The 16251-nt window shown below is 42.1% G+C and overlaps 2 protein-coding genes across 4 annotated transcripts in view; one reads left to right on the top strand and one right to left on the bottom strand.

The window, feature by feature from the left end:
* The window catches only part of mpv17l (MPV17 mitochondrial membrane protein like), a 99522-nt gene extending 83650 nt beyond the window's left edge, over window positions 1-15872 (bottom strand). The window contains exons 1-4 of one of the 2 annotated variants that reach the window (XM_059979369.1): window positions 15554-15872; window positions 10388-10458; window positions 7894-7923; window positions 6916-7803 (exon numbers count right to left, since the gene is read on the bottom strand). In XM_059979369.1, coding sequence (XP_059835352.1) covers window positions 7675-7803; window positions 7894-7923; window positions 10388-10458; window positions 15554-15857 — 534 coding nt within the window. In that variant the 5' untranslated portion in view covers window positions 15858-15872 and the 3' untranslated portion in view covers window positions 6916-7674. Of the gene's footprint in view, window positions 1-6915; window positions 7804-7893; window positions 7924-10387; window positions 10459-15553 lie in introns of those variants that run through there. The other variant, XM_059979370.1, reaches the window with a different exon arrangement.
* The window catches only part of pdxdc1 (pyridoxal-dependent decarboxylase domain containing 1), an 88882-nt gene continuing 86225 nt past the window's right edge, over window positions 13595-16251 (top strand). The window contains exon 1 of one of the 2 annotated variants that reach the window (XM_059979358.1): window positions 13595-14295. The gene's annotated coding sequence lies outside the window, so the exon portion shown is untranslated. Of the gene's footprint in view, window positions 14296-15990; window positions 16122-16251 lie in introns of those variants that run through there. The other variant, XM_059979359.1, reaches the window with a different exon arrangement.

The raw sequence follows: 16251 nt of genomic DNA, 5'->3' as shown, positions 1-16251 counted from the left end.
AGTATAAAATGACTAAAGTGTGCATCACCTTACTAACAGTCCGCCTGTCCACCCTGTCATCTGCTGGAAGGGCATTCAATACCCACATAGGTCTCATTAGCCACTTTGAAATGTTCAAAACCAGAGTGTGAGAAGTCATTCTTGATCCAGAGGGATTACCCAAGAGGAAAAAGAATTAGTTGAAGGTGAGGCATGATTTGTCAGACACTACTCAATGTTTGCTGATCACCGATTTTAAACAAACCTGCTGGACAACCTTGCTGGAAGTATATAAAATGCATCGCATAGAATTTCTTCTGGATTGCCTGAGGGATCTTGGATCACAGAATTCTTTGTAAATCCAGTACAACCTACATTTAGAAAAATTACGTTGCCAAGTAACAGAATATTTTTCAAAGAAAGGATGCATATTCTGTAGGCAAAGGACTTAATTTTCATGTAAGACTCAGCAACCTGACACCTGTATCCCACACCCAGTAGTACACCTCGTGTGCTAAGTGGCGAAATGCTGCTGCATATCCAGTAGATGGAGAATACTTTGCTGATAATATAGGACTTGTGATAACCATAGCAATGCTGATTTATCAGCCCTCCATGTTCGCATTACAGTGCAGTTTAGATCATTCAGATTCAGTTTCACTTATTTACCGCATGTACATTGAAACATACAATGAAGTACATTGTTTGTTTAATGACCAACACAACCTAAGGATGTGCTGGGGGCAGCCCGCAAGTGTCACCACACTTTTTGTCACCAAGGTAGGCTGCCCACTATACTCAGCAGAGCAAAAACAAAACAACAGCAAAGCAAGCCCCTGTTCCACCCCTCCCCCATTGTTGCTGTGCAAACAATGAAGGAATTAGAATTTCAAGGACTGTTTTAATTGTCTGCTGGACAACGTTCAGTCGCTGGAGAACAAAATTGAGGACCCTGAGAGCACGATTGGTGTATTGAAGGAAAATGAGAAATTGTTGTGTTCTGTGTTTTACCGAGACATGGCTTCCTCCCAGCCTACCAGATACGGCGGTCAGACCTGAAGGCTTCTCAATACGCAGGATGGACCAAATTGTTGATTCAGAAAAGGCAAAAGGTGGAGGTGGGTGTTTCTCAATAAACTCTCTGTGGTGCTCCAATGTGACAGTTAGGCAAACTTGTGCTCTCCTGACTTTGAACACCTAATGATCAAATGCCATCCATCCTATTTACCAAGGGAGTTCTCCTCCATAATTCTGACTGCAGTTTACATACCACAGTGGCCGATTATAATCAAGCACATGAGATACTGCATGATTCCATCTCCAAACAAGAAACAGTACATCCTGATGCATTTCATCACATAGTTGGGGATTTCAATCAGGTTTGTTTGAAGAAATCCTTGCCCAATTACCAACAGCGTATAACCTGTAGCAATAGAGGTCCTAACACACTAGACCACTGCTATATAATGATAAGGAATGCCTAGCATTCCACGCCCAGACCACACTCTGGGAAGTTTGATCACTTGACTGCCCTTCTCCTACCTGCATACAGACAGAGGCTAAAAAACAAGGCTGTAGAGATTAGGAGAGCAAAGAGGTGGTCATAGACGGCAGAGGAGCAGTAAAGGGTTTGCTTCGAGTAAGTGGACTGGAACATGTTTAAGGACTCATCTGTGGGTCTGAATGAATACACCATGTTGTCATAGACGTTATAAAAACAGCTGCAGTTTTGAATGCCTCTGATCTGCCCCTCAGCAGATTGTGGACCTTATGGTTCATCCAGGGCTTCTGGTTAGGGAAGGCTCCGAATGATATTGTAGGGACACACTTGTCTATGATTGTTTTGTAAGAATGGCTTTCTCAGATGAACCACAGTGGTTCAAGAGCCAGCAGCATCTGAAGGATAAATACAGATAGGTAATAAGTTTTTACTTATCAGAAGCACACATCCTTCTAGAATGTATTTTTCAGAATTAAGTTGTGGCAAAATAACATTTCAACACAAAAGTGTTAAAAAATGATTCAAATATTGTTTGGTACTTTTGCAGTATTTTAAATCCACTTCCACAAATTCTCCTTACAGGTTGATGTCATAAGCCCACTTGCAAAGTACATCTCTTATTTTTTGAACAAAGTACAAAATCTAAGCCTTATTCAGCCTTGTATATCATGTTCACCAATTTAAATTTCTAGTAGCAAAAAAAATCATCATTTTCCATCTAACAAGTTAGTTGTATAGATTTTGAAGACTGCTCTTTAGGAAGGCAGCAACATAAGTATTTGTGTTCAGATATTGGTAATAGTAATGTACCTCTAAATTCATAGAAAACTAGGAAAGAAAGATAGGCAAACTTCTGCAGATTGTTCATGTCCCAGGATGAACCTGTAATACACATTTAACAGATACTCCCTGCTGTGTAAGCAATGCAGATATGTCAACAAATCAAGTCATAAGCCTTACGTAGAAGAACCTCTGTGCTATTCACATTTACTGGATGGAAGTTTCAGAAATAGAAAGACCAATAATTTCATTAGACACAAGAGACAACAGATGTTAGAGCAACAAACGTTGGTAATCCTTTTCCTCGCACAGACACGGATCAGCTGGAGGAACTTAGTGAGCTAAGCAGTGCCTGGGCGAGGAAAGGGATTGTCAATCTCTTGGGTTGAAAGCCTGCATGAGGGCCAGATTTTATTTTACAGATAGACGTGTTTGACTTGGAAGAGTATGCCAGGTTAGTTTAGGTTCTCTTAAAAAGTTGTGATTACAACACAGGCAAACTGAGGTCCAAACTTTTGCTGCATTTTTTGAAAACATAAACACAAGAGATTGCGCAGATGCTGGAAATCCAGAGCAACACACACAAAATGCCGGACAAACTCAGCGGGTCAGACAGCATCTGTGGAAAGGAATAAGCAGTCAATGTTTCAAGCTGACGAGAAAGGAAGGGGGAAGAAGCCAGAATAAGACTGTAGGGGAGAGGGTAAGGGGTACAAGCCAACAAGTAGTAGCTGAAGCCAGGTGAGGGTGAAGGTGGGTGGGTGGGGGAAGGGGTCGATGAAGTGAGAAGCTGGTGGAAGAGGTGAAGGGATAAAGAAGGAGGAATCTGAGAGGAGAGGAGATTGGGCACTTGAGAATGGAAAGGAGGAGAGGCACCAGAGAGAGGTGATATTTAATGTTTAAAAACATGTGGGGCATATTATCAGAGTTGAAGCTTCCCGCTTCCTTAGGTGCTGTAAATTAGCATCTGAAAACTATGTTGCTCTAACCGGCAGATAAGGGGAGTGCTGAAATAGTCTGGTGAACTGACCTCTTCCTTGCTGAGGCCCAGCGCCAACTCTCAGCCACCTCCTCTTACTTACCCCTCAAACAGGACCCCACTAAAAGTACACCAGGCCCTGGTCTCCCACACCATCACCAACCTTAATGATTCTGGAGATCTCTCATCCACGGCCACCAAACTCATAGTTCCCACACCTGCACCTCCCGTTTCTACCTCCTACCCAAGCCCTACAAACCTGCTTGTCCAGGTAGACCCATTGTTTTGGCTTATTCCTGTCCCACTGTGCTCATACCTACATGCATCAACTCTGTTTTACCCCCCCCCCCCAGTTCAGTCCCTTCCTACCTACATCCGTGACACCTCACACACCCTTGATCTTTTCGAGGATTTCAGGTTCCTTGAACCTCATCATTTTATTTCTACCATGGATGCCCAGTCCCTCTACCCCTCCATCCCCCACCAGGAAGGACTCAAAGCTCTCCATTTCTTTCTGGACACCAGACCCAACATCTTCCCCTCCACCACCACTCTCCTCCATCTAGTGGAACTTGTCCTCACTCTAAATAATTTCTCCTTTGGGTCCTCCCCCTCCCTTCAAACAAAAGGGGTAGCCATGGGCACTCACATGGGTCCCAGCTATGCCTGCCTGTTTGTCGGCTACATATAACAGTCTACGTTGTAAAGGTGACCATCCTGCACTTTTGCTCCACTACATTGATGACTGAATTGGTACTGCTTCCTGCACCTGTGCTGAACTCATCAACTCCATCCACTTTGCCTAATCTTCCACCTGGTCCTTAGATTCATTCGGTCCATTTCTGGCGCTTCCCTTCCCTTTCTCGATCTCATTGCTTCTATCCCCAGAGACAGCTTATCTACAGATGTCTATTATAAACCAATGGACTCTCATAGCTACCTCATCCCAGCCTGCTACTTGTAAAAGCGCCATCCCCTTCTCTCAATTCCTCTGTCTCCACTTCATCTGCTCTCAGGATGAGGCTTTTCACTTAGAATGAAGGAGATGTTCTTCTTTTTCAAAAAAAGGGGCTTCCCTTCCTCCACCATCAACGCTGCCCTCAACCACATCTCTTCCATTTCACACATGTCTGCTCCTACCCCATCCTCCCACCACCCTCCCAGGGATAAGGTTCCTCTTGTCCACAACTACCACCCCACCAGCCTCTGCGTCCAGCACATAATTCTCCAAAACCTCCGCCACTTACAACTGGATTCCATCACCAAACACATTTGCCCCTTACCCCCCACTTTCTGCTTTCTGCAGGGATCGCTCACTATGTGACTCACTTGTCCATTTGTCACTCCCCACTGATCTCCCTCCTGGCAAGTATCCTTGCAAGCAAAACAAGCACTTCACCTGCCCTCACACTTCCTCCCTCACTACAACTTAGGGCCCCAAACAGTCCTTCCAGGTGTGGCACCACTTCACCTGTGAGCCTGTTGGGGGTCAAACAGTGTGTCTGGTGACCCTGGTGTGGCCTCTTATATATTGGTGACATCCAACATCGTTTGGGAGACCACTTCACCAAGCATCTATACTCTGTCCATCAGAACAAGCAGATTCTCCCAGTGGCCACCCATTTTAATTTCACTACCCATTCCCATTCTGATATGTCCACCCATGGCCTCCTCTTCTGTCAGGATAAAGCCACACATAGGCTGGAGCAACAACACCTTATATTCCATTTGGGTAGCCTCCAACCTGATGGCATGAACATCGATTTCTCAAACTTCCAGTAATGCTTCCACACCCCTCCCCTGCCCTTCACCATTTCCCATCCCCTGTCCCTCTGTCATGTTATCTCCTTGCCTGCCCATCACCTCCCTCTGGTGCTCCACCCCCCTTTCTTCTTTCTTCCATGGCCTTCCGTCTCTTTCACCAATCAACCTCCTAGCTCTTTGCTTCATCCCTTCCCCTCCACATTTCATCTATCACCTTAAATTTCTCTCTCCCCTCCACCCACCTTTCAAATCTCCTCCTCAGTTTTTCTTCTCTAGTCCTGCTGAAGAGTCTCAACCCGATACGTTGACTATACTTTTTTCCACAGATGCTGCCTGGCCTGCCGAGTACCTCCAGCATTTTGTGTGTGTTGCTCTGATGATGTTGATTTAATTGTGCACTCCCAAAATACCTTCATGAGGGCCAAGTAAGGAAGCAGATGATTAATATTCTGATAGCTGATAGAAAGTGCATTACCCTGAGTGAAGGTGCTGGTCTTCAAGAACATTTTCCAACCCAGCATTGTATTTTGAAATTCAGCCTAATACAATGTATCTGACTCGTAGTGGTACAGTATAAAATTGATTAAGACCTTTCACCTCTGCCGGGATCTACTTTCTGTGTAGAACCTTATCATTATTTCAGCTGAAAACTGATGTTACTCTTTTTAGTACAATATGTGGGTGGGGTTCACGGGTAGTGGGGTTTGAGTTGCAGCAATTAACAAATCCAGAAATCATTAAAGCTCAGTGGAGGTGGGCTGAGCTTGAATTTTTTTTTTCTAATTTTAATAGAACTAGGGGCTGTAGGTTTAAGGTGAAAGGGGAGAAACTGAAAAGAGAACTGAAAGGCAGCTTTTACAGAATAATTTACCAGAGGAAGTGGAAAAGGCAGATATAATTGCACAGTGTTTAAAAGGCACTTGGACAGGTACTTAGATAGGAAAAGAGGAGAAGGATAAGGGACATATAGCCATATGGGATTAGCGTAGATGGACATGACCGTATTGGATGAGTTGGACCAAAGGGCCTATTTCTGTGCTGTACAGCTTCACTGTCTCCTCATCCTTCTTTCAGCTTACTGGGTATGCTAAAAGTGCCCTATGGTTTCTAGGAATTACTCCATGAATGACCATCCTGCGTGGAGAAGATTGTAATTATTATATGCAGGCTAACAATGAAAATCTTTCCTTGAGCAACAGAGTTAATTAAAACTCCTAAAGCAACACTATGAACATGCATGGATGCACTTGAATAAGAAGAGATTCTATTGGTTTCAACAGCATGGGCAATGGAGTTATGCTTTCAGATTTAGATTTCCTTATTATATTTACATCAAAATACACAGTAAAATGTGCCATTGTGTTACAACCAAAACACCCAAGGATGATCTAGGGGCAGCCTGTAAGTGTCGACACATTCTGGCACCAACATATCGTGCCCACAATGCATGGCAGAATAACACAGAACACAACAAGCAACAAAACAGCAGCAAATAAACAAGCCTTGGTCCTGCCTACCACCCACCCATGCAAACACACAGTCCTCCAAACCCAGGAGAGGCTGTCTCTGTCTCCAGTCCCCAGTGGACACGGACTCACAGATATTGGGCCTTTGACCTCCACAGCAGACTTACAGAGGATTCGTAGTCTTGGACTCCTGTCATAGGGCCTCAACCTCTGGACTTCTGATCAACCTTTGGGCTTCAATCTTCTTTCAAAGTATAATCACCCCCCCCCCAAAAAAAACAGCTATGGAGCTGCTTATTCCATTCTTATAAAAATATACTAGCTGGCTATATATGTGAAGATTTAAGAATGAAGCAGTCATTTATTAACCTTGAAGATTGTGTGTTGATCTGCTGAATACTTTTCTGAACATTGTAATCCACATACCCAGCGAGAGAAGAAATACTCAGGCAACCAACATTTGGTATGAGTGATTTTATTACTTTAGGAAGATGATTAACAACATCCAGACAGCTACAAGTTAGAATGCACTGGTGGCTATTTCTGCTTCTTTGCATACTTGTACAAATATAAAATTTCAGCTTTTTGGAACATCATGTTTTGGAAATATATATGAAACACTATGCTGTGTTTTATGACCACACCTAATATTTAGAATAACCCTACACTATAAGGTTAGAATATAATGACATCTGTCCAACTGTAGGCTAAAACAATTTCATCATGAATATTGTGCCATTACATATTTTTCTATCACTGAAAGTTTGAATCCAAGTCTACATAAAACTTTTTATGAAGACCTATTGATCTTCCCTCAAAGAACTTATCACTTTGCTTTCCCTGTACCTAATTTACAATAAAACTTGTCTCTGTGATTTGTACAACTTTTTCACCAACAGTGTGATCATGTATTTTTTAAATTATAAAATGCACATACCACATACCAATTCAGAAATTCCAGCATTAATAAAGGTAATTAGATCTGAGCTTGAATAACTGGTCAACCATTGTTTGTACTCCCTGTTAAACAAATTGAAAATAGTAATCGAATTTTAGGTAACACTGAATGTATTCATGCCACCAAGAATGCCACTTTCTACATGGTAATAGATCAGCCTTAACTTGGGGCAAAATATCATCCTACTTATTTGATTTTTAAAAAATCTTCCATTTATTCTAAAACTCAGATTTTCACTTGTATTGAGTCATTGATTTTCAGATGATGGGCTGTCTATATTCTGCCGTAAATGGGAGATGAAAATAGTCCAAACAAAACCCCAGCAACCAAAATAAGCCATTCGGAGGAACACTGGCACCATGCTATAGCTGATTATCTGTATGGAAACATGGATTCATTATAACTAGTCAGATAAACAGAAAAATAGGAAATTAATATTCAATTTGTGATTGCAATAAAAACATACCTGCACCGTTGGCCAAAATATCACTGCAGCCTAAAAAGCAAAGAAATGATTTGAAGAATGACTTAAGGAATAACAACTTATAGCCATATTATTTATAATTTCAATGATTCAATCTTACAACCTCAGCAGATTTCTTAGTTAATAGCAATTGATATACTTCTCTTTTTGAAAATAACAACGTTAATTAATTCTGCACTGCACTCCACTCATATAAGTGAAGCTTTAGGTTCCAAACCAGCAGGTTTAGTAATAGTTATTACCCTACAACTGTCAGACTCTTGAAACCACTTTAATAACTTCATTCACCACTACTCTGAACTGATTCCACAACCTACAGACTCACTTTCAATTACACTTTAAAACTCTTTTTCTCAGTATTGTATCTACTTGCACAGTTTGCCTTCTTAATGCACTTCGGTGTTTGTCAGTCTTTGTATGTTCAGGTATAGTTATTTGTAAATTCTATCGTATTTCTTTTTCTCTGTAAATGCCTGCAAGAAAGTGAATCTCAAGATAGTATATGGTAACATATATATACTTGGATAATAAAATTATTTTGAACTTTGGATTTGGTAATCTATGGGAAATTTTCAAAAACTGTACAAACAATAGACTTCTATTTACCTTATAATATTCATTGAACTATTCTAGACTTTAAAAGCAGATGACACTGTATTAAATATCATTACAGAAAAATTATATTTAAACAAAATGACATAATAATCTCACAACATTGGGAGAGATTATTTTAGTTAAGTATAAATGTTTTGGAATTAAATGAAGTATTTCCCATTTTTGATTGCCACACAATGGCCTAGGAAAATTTCAGTATATAAAACACGAGTTAAAGTGGTGCTGCATGGGGATTACCATATTCTATCAATAGCAGAACCATTAGTAATCTTGCATTAAGTTATTTTCTCTCTTCTAGGATGTCTTGGTAAAAAAAGATTGAGAGGGAATTGGAGGTAAAGGATGTGGAGAGAATCTGTGGTGGAAAAGGTAAGAGGCAGTTTGTTTAATGAAGTAAGGGTGTGGATTCAATTGTTTATTGATGGAGTTGCTTCTGGGAGACGATCATTTGGGGTGAGGCAGTTGGACAGATTATCAGGGACCATTGGAAAATTCACAGGAATGATGTGGAAGTGATCAGTAATATCAATGTCATAACATTACACAAAACACAAGAGGAACTCAGCAGTTCGGGCAGAGTCTTTGGAGAGGAATAAACAAACAGTCAACGTTTTGGGTCAAGACTCCCACATAGTCCACTATTATTTTTATTAGGAGATATTGAAGGGACAATAACAAAATTTAAATTGAATAAGTATCAGAAAAAATGTATAAAAATTGCATTGGCAGTAGCCAAAAGAGTTATCGCAGTTACTTGGAAATCTGATTTATATTTAACTATGGATCATTGGAATAATGAAATACATAGTTGCATTCCATGAAAAAATTATGTATAATCTAAGAAATGAATATGATATATTTTTGAAAATTTGGTTCCCATACTTACAAAAAATAGGATTAAATACATAGGTCCTTTGAAGATAAAATTATAGTAATTGGGGAAAGTAAAAATAAATATCAAAATTATTTTGAACTCCATGAAGCATGTGGGGATCCTCCGATATCCAGGCATTCTTTCTCTTATTTCCTTTTTTTTTCTTTCTTTAGATAAGGGTTAAGGGGGGGAGGGTTAATATTATTTTTCTTACTATTTTATTACCACATTTATTCTTTGTAATTTCTAAAATTTAATAAATAAATAATATTTTAAAAGACTCTTCATCAGGACCTGATTGCTTATTGCTCTCCATAGATGCTGCCTAGCTTGCTGAGTTCCTCCAGCATTTTGTACATGTTACTCCAGATTTCCAGCTTCTGCAGAATCTCTTATGTTTGTGGTCATTATAATGACACCTTGATCTTTGACATGGGCATTGTCATTAGAATGATACCTGGCACTGTCCAGCAATAGTCCTTAAATGAACACAGAAGCGGGCGTCAGCTCTCAGGTTCAGATCTACTTCAGTGTGAGAGGATTTCATGCAAGTCACATCAAATGAACATTTTAAACCATTTGATATCAGTGTGGTTGACCAGAGTACAGCAACTGGGTATTTGATATGTAAAACTATTGCACTCTGCAGCTGAGTTCGAAGGCAAGCAATTTTGCACTGGCAGCTGCGAGCTTGCAGTAGGATCTACCTGTCAATCCTTCTACTGATGATGACAGACAGCATGCAGAGGAGAGGAGAAATGCAAAGAAAATTAGTAACCTGGGTTAAAATAAACTCTTATAAAAAAGATATGTGCAGCCAAAATGTTTTTATTGCCAAAATCAAGTTTAAATAACATTGAAATACCATCTCCTCTTGGAGAGCATATTTGAATTTTAAGTATTGCCCTCCCCTACCTCAAATTCCAATAAGCACATGTCGAGATCTGTTTAATGGACACACATACTATCAGGCTTTTCTTTCCTTACCTTTTCTGTGCTCCAAAACTTTTTCTTCCAGTCTGCAAAGATATCTTGTTTCCCTTCCAGAATACTCATACCTGAGCAAAAATATGGGAAGACAAGTTCAAAGAACAATTCTACAAACAGATTGCAAACTCCTTCTTATTGTTTTAAGAAATTGTCAGTTCTGTTAGATAGTACAAAGACAAAATATTATACATGCTGGAGTTTGAAATAAAATTTGAAATCAGTGGTTCTCTCCTCTGTACACAATAGTGGTGTTCATTTAGAGAGATACAGGAACAGACTCAGAATCAAGTTTATTATCATTGACATATGTCATGAAATTTGTTGTTTAGCAGCAACAACGCAATACAATACATTAACTGTACTATACCTCCTACACCTAATAATGAGTATGAGTGTATGAGTGTATGCTTATAGTCTTCTACTGCTGTAGCCCATCCACTTCAAGGTTCAGCATGTTCTACATTCAGAGATGCTCTTCTGCACACCATGTAGTTATTTGAGTTTCTATCACCTTTTTGTCAGCTTGAACCAGTCTGGCCATTCTCTACTGACCTTTCTCATGAACAAGGCATTTTCACCCACAGAACTCTTTACAGTTGACCATCTGAAAAGTAAGCCAGGAACATTCAGTATTTCTGAGAAAAATAGGATAACAAACATCACACAAATAATGAGGTGGGAAAGGCAGACTGTACCACTGGTGTTGGAAAGCACCAGAAATGAGCACTTTTATTTTCAAAACTGTTGGATGTTTTATAGTCTTTTTAACCATCCTCAGTAAACTCTAGAGACTGTAATGCATGAAAATCCCAGGAGATCAGCAGCTTCTGAGATACTCAAACCACCCCATCTGGCACCAACAAACACCACAGTCAAAATCACTTAGGTACATTTCTTCACAATGCTGATGTTTGGTCTGAACAACAATTGAACCTCTTGGCCGCTTGAACCTCAAACTTTTATGCAATGAGTTGCTGCCACTTAATTTGCTGATTAGATATTTGCATCAACTGGTGTACTCAATAAAGTGGCCACTGAATATAGTGTGTGTGTATGTGTGTGTGTGTGTGTGTGTGTGTGTGTGTGTGTGTGTGTGTGTGTGTGTGTGTGTGTGTGTGCGTGCGCGCGCGCACGCATGCCTGCACGTGTGTATGTATATATATTTTTTGTTCTATATATTTGTATGTGCGTGTGGAGTACAAAAAGAAAGCAAATAGTGAAGTAGTGTTAATTGTCCATTCAGAAATCTGATGGCAGAAGGGGAGAATCTGTTCCTAAAACATTGTGTGTGTGTCTTCAGGCACCTGTACCTCCTCTCTGATGGTAGCAATGCAAAGAAGGTGGTGGGAGTCCTTAATATTGGATGCCCTCTTTCTGAGGCATCACCTCAGAAGATGTTCTCAATGGTGTAGAGACCAGTGCCTATAATACAGCTAGCTGAATCTATAACTTACTGCAGCTTTTTCCAATCCTGTGCAGTAGCCCCTCCACATCAGATAGTGATGCAATCAATTAGAATGCTCTCAACAGTACATTGGCAGAATGTCTTTGGTGACATATCAAATCTCCTCAAGCTCCTAATGAAATATAGCTCCTGGTTTGCTTTCTTCATAATGGCATCAATATGTTGGGTAGATCTCAGGATAGATCTTCTGAGATATTGATACTCAGGAACTTGAAACTGCTCAATCTTTCCATCGATGATCCATCAATCAGGATTGGTGTGTGTTCCCTTGACACCCCTTTGTGAGGTCCACAATGAATTCCTTGTTCTTACTGATGTTGAGTGCAAGGTTGTTGTTGTGACACCACTCACTCAGCTGGTGCTTCTCACTCTGAGATTCTGCAGACAATAGTTGTGTCATTGGTGAATTTATAGAATGGAAGAATATGGACCATGTGCAGACAGATGCATTAATTTCAGCTGTCATCATGGTAGGCACAGACATTGTGTGTTCCTCTGTTCAAAGCTCAAAGTTAATTTATTATCAAAGTATGTATACTGTGTACAACAGATTCAAGTTCTTGCAGGCAGCCACAAAACAAAAGAAATGCCACAGAATCCATGAGAAACCACACACAACTAAGACTGACAAACATCCAATGTGCAAAAAAAACCCAAATCATGCAAACAATAAAAAAGTAAACAAATAATCCACAGAATATGAACTGCAGAGTCCCCAAAGTTAGTCCACAGCTGTGAAGTCAGTCCAGCGCTGAGGTGAGTGAAGCCAATCGCTACAGGCCACAGGTCTGGATGTAGGGTCTGGACTCAAAATTCCTTAACCCCACAAAACCTATTAGTTCCTCCAGCCATTTGTTTTTGCTGAAAACCTCAGATATGTGTGATTAGCCCACTGCTGTACCCGCTCTATGCCAATGATTACGTGACTAGTTATAGCTCAAATGCATTCCATAAATTTGCTGATAACACAACTACTTTTGGCAGAAGTTCAGATTGTGACAAGGAGGCAAGATAGATCAGCTGGTTAAGTTGCGTTGCCGCAACAACCACCTTGCAGTAAGTAAGACGAAGGAATTGATTGTGGACTCCAGGATGGAGAAGTCAAGGGGACACACACCAGTTTATCGAAGGATCAGCATTTTCAAGTTCTTAGGTGTCAATATCTCGAAAGGACTATCCTGGGCCTAAATATTAATACAGTTACAAAGCAGGCACAACAGAAGCTATATTTCATTAAGAGTTTGAGGAGACTTGGCATGTCACCAAACACTCTTGCAGATTTCTACAGATGTATTGTCGAGAGCATTCTAACTGGTTGAATCACCCTCTGGTATGAAAGAGCCACTGCACAGGATTGGATATAGCTGCAGAAAGTTGTAAACTCATCCAACTCTACCATGGGCACTAACCCCCTCCCCAAAGCAGCATTCATCATTAATGTCCCCATCACCCAGGACATGTCCTCTTCTCACTGCTACCAACAAGGAGGAGATACAGGAACCTGAAGATACACACTCAACATTTCAGGAACAGCTTCTTCCCCTCCACCATCAGATTCCTGAAAGGACAATGAACCCATGAACACCACCACAGTATTTTTCTCCGTTTTTGCACTACTTATTTAAAAAAAATATATGCATATATACACACACATATAGAAAGAGAGAGAAATTAATATACTTCTATTGTAATTTATAGTTTGTTTTATTATGATGTATTCCTGCAGCAAAACAACAAATGTCAAGACATAAGCAGGTGGTAGCAAATCTGATTCTGATTCTGACATTGGATGACACAGGTAGAGGCAGCACTTGGTGAGAGAGACAAATCTAACATATCACTAGAGGTGAGACATGAGGGGGAATATGAAGTACATGACCTTAATGGAAGATTGTGGGCAATTGTTGTGGAGACCCTCAGTGGTGCAGCCACAGAGCTCTAGCATCTCAGGTGCAGTCCTGACCTCAGGGGCTGTCTGCACATACTCCACGTGACCCTATAGGTTTCCTCCCCATGCCTCGGTTTCCTTCCACATCCCAAAGCTGGAAGATTAACTGGCTGAAGCAACAGACACAAAATGCTGGAAGGACCCATCAGGTCGGGCAGCATCTATACCAGGGATTCCGGACCTTTTTATGCCATGGACCAGAACCATTTGTCAAGGGGTCCATGGACCCCAGGCTGGGAACCACAGATCTACCGAAATGAATAAACAGCCAACAACTTGGGCTGAGACCCTTTGTCAGGACTGGACCACAGGAGGGAAGATGCCACCATAAAAACGTGGGTGGAGAGGAAGGAGGATAAAGGAGAAGGTGATAGGTGAATCCAGTGGGTGGGATAGGTAGAGGGCTGGAGAAGAAGGAATCTGTTAGGAGAGGAGAGCGGCCCACGGGAGAAAGAGACGAGGGAGGGACACCGGGAGAGGAGATAAGAACAGGTGAGAGGCAGAGTGGGGAATAAAGGAGGGAAGGGGAGGAGGAAAATAATTACTTTACGGAGAAATTGATGCTCGTGCTATCAAGTTGGAGGCTGCCTAAGGAGTTGCTTCTCCACCCTGAGAGTGGCCTCATCGTGGCAAAAGAGCAGGCCGTGGACCGACAGTGTCAGAACGGGAACAGGGGTAGGAATTAACATGGTTGACCGGCGGGAAATCCCGCTTTTGACGCATGACCGAACTGCCCCCCAGTTTACGTCGGGTCTCGTCGGGAGCACGGGATAATTGTCCCCCCGTGTGCAGGCGAGCGGTAGAAGCGGGAGTTGGTGCAGCTGAGTGCCAGATGGTCGCAGACTTAGTGGGCTGTGATGTTGAGTCCCCAAGGCTGAGATGAACTACGGCGAGCTGCTGTAATCGCGTAGGCGGAAAAGAACCCGAAATTAGATTGGGAGTGGGATGCAGAAGAAAAGTAAATTAAAGCAGCCAACTGATGCGCCCAGTTCCTTGGCCCCTGTCGTAATTATGACGACTATCATTGCGCCCACTTATCTTTGTTGCCATTTGTTCTACTTTTGGTGTTAATGTTAACGGACATTTCAATGATTTGCCAGATCTGTTTTCAAAAATAACAGCATGGTAATACTTTGTACACTGGGGTTACCTAGTGCGGTCAGTTAGGAGAAGGCTTCATAGACTCTCTTCCCTGTTCAGAACCGGACTCCACCGCCACAATATTAATCGGCAAAGCAATGATGATATCGCACCTCCATTTCATCGAAAATTATACCCGTAGATAGAACAAGGAAATAACAAGCGGCCTCAAAATATGGAAAGGAGGGGGAATAAAGTTATGCTGTCAGTAGTTGCATTTTACCATGTTAGGGAGAAATTTTAGAAATTATCTGTCAAGGTCGATTGTGGACTGTTTCTTTTCAAAAACGACCCTAATTCAGATGGAAGAAAATGGACGGTCGACGTCTCGGGTGGACACCCTTCATCTGGACCAGAACCAAAACGCGCGCTGTCCATTCCCCACCCCCCAGAGGCTGCCTGACTCGTTAACTTCTCCCAGCCTCTTGTGTGTCGCTCCAGGTTCCGTCTGCCGTTCCGCGGGTATCCGATTTCAGTCGGCTCGGAGAGCATTTTAACACTTAAGGTGCCCGCAAGTCCGGCAGAAGTCCATTGGTGTGTGCTCAGTCTGTGGCCGCAACCGCCGCCCACGGTGGGCACCTCTGCCCGTGCCTGAGACAGAGACACCTACCTATGTAGAAGGCACTGATGCCGGTGGGAGTGCCGATCAGCTGGTCACACGCCAGCTTCCGCAGAATGATGCCCGCCGTGGCGCCGGGAAACACGCTCTCGATGGTCTTCATCCACAGGTAGATGAAATGGCCGTGAAAAGTCAACGCCAGAGTGGTGACATTTCGTGTCTGTTTAAAGTCCACTTTCTCCTTTTTTGAGAGATTCTGCTGAGCCAGATCCCCCGCCGCGAAGACGCAGCTGTACAAAGCCACGCTGGAGATCCAAGGAAACTTTCTAATCTTGGTGGCCAGAAATTTCCACATTCCTGACTATGAATTTTAGGACGCTAGTTTCTAGTGCAACCCAACCCCTACTGCGCTGCTTGCAGGAGAGAACCCAAACTGAAAACTCTCATGCAGCGAGGGTGAGAGCTGTGAAAACGTTTCGGATCTAAGAGCTCTGCGAACTGCCTTTGTCAGTCCAGGCGCAAACCATACAGGGTCCAAGAGTTGGACTGCGTTGCGCAGAAACGGCGCCGAATACATGTGTTGTTTCACTTCAACTGGAGTCGCTGTCAAACATATCAGGTGTGTGTGACCATGGTTACCGGTTTGCCTGGTGCACTTTTCACTCGATCATTCCACAGCTTTCAGGCAAAGCTTGGGGAATCGGTGCGGGTGAGAGCGCAATGTCGTTGGAGCGGCGGATGGAGGGCAG

This window comes from Hypanus sabinus, chromosome 9 (genome assembly GCF_030144855.1).
Source record: "Hypanus sabinus isolate sHypSab1 chromosome 9, sHypSab1.hap1, whole genome shotgun sequence".
Taxonomy (NCBI): domain Eukaryota; kingdom Metazoa; phylum Chordata; class Chondrichthyes; order Myliobatiformes; family Dasyatidae; genus Hypanus; species Hypanus sabinus.
Note: the sequence above shows the minus strand (reverse complement) of the source record. Positions and strands in the feature narration are given on the sequence as shown.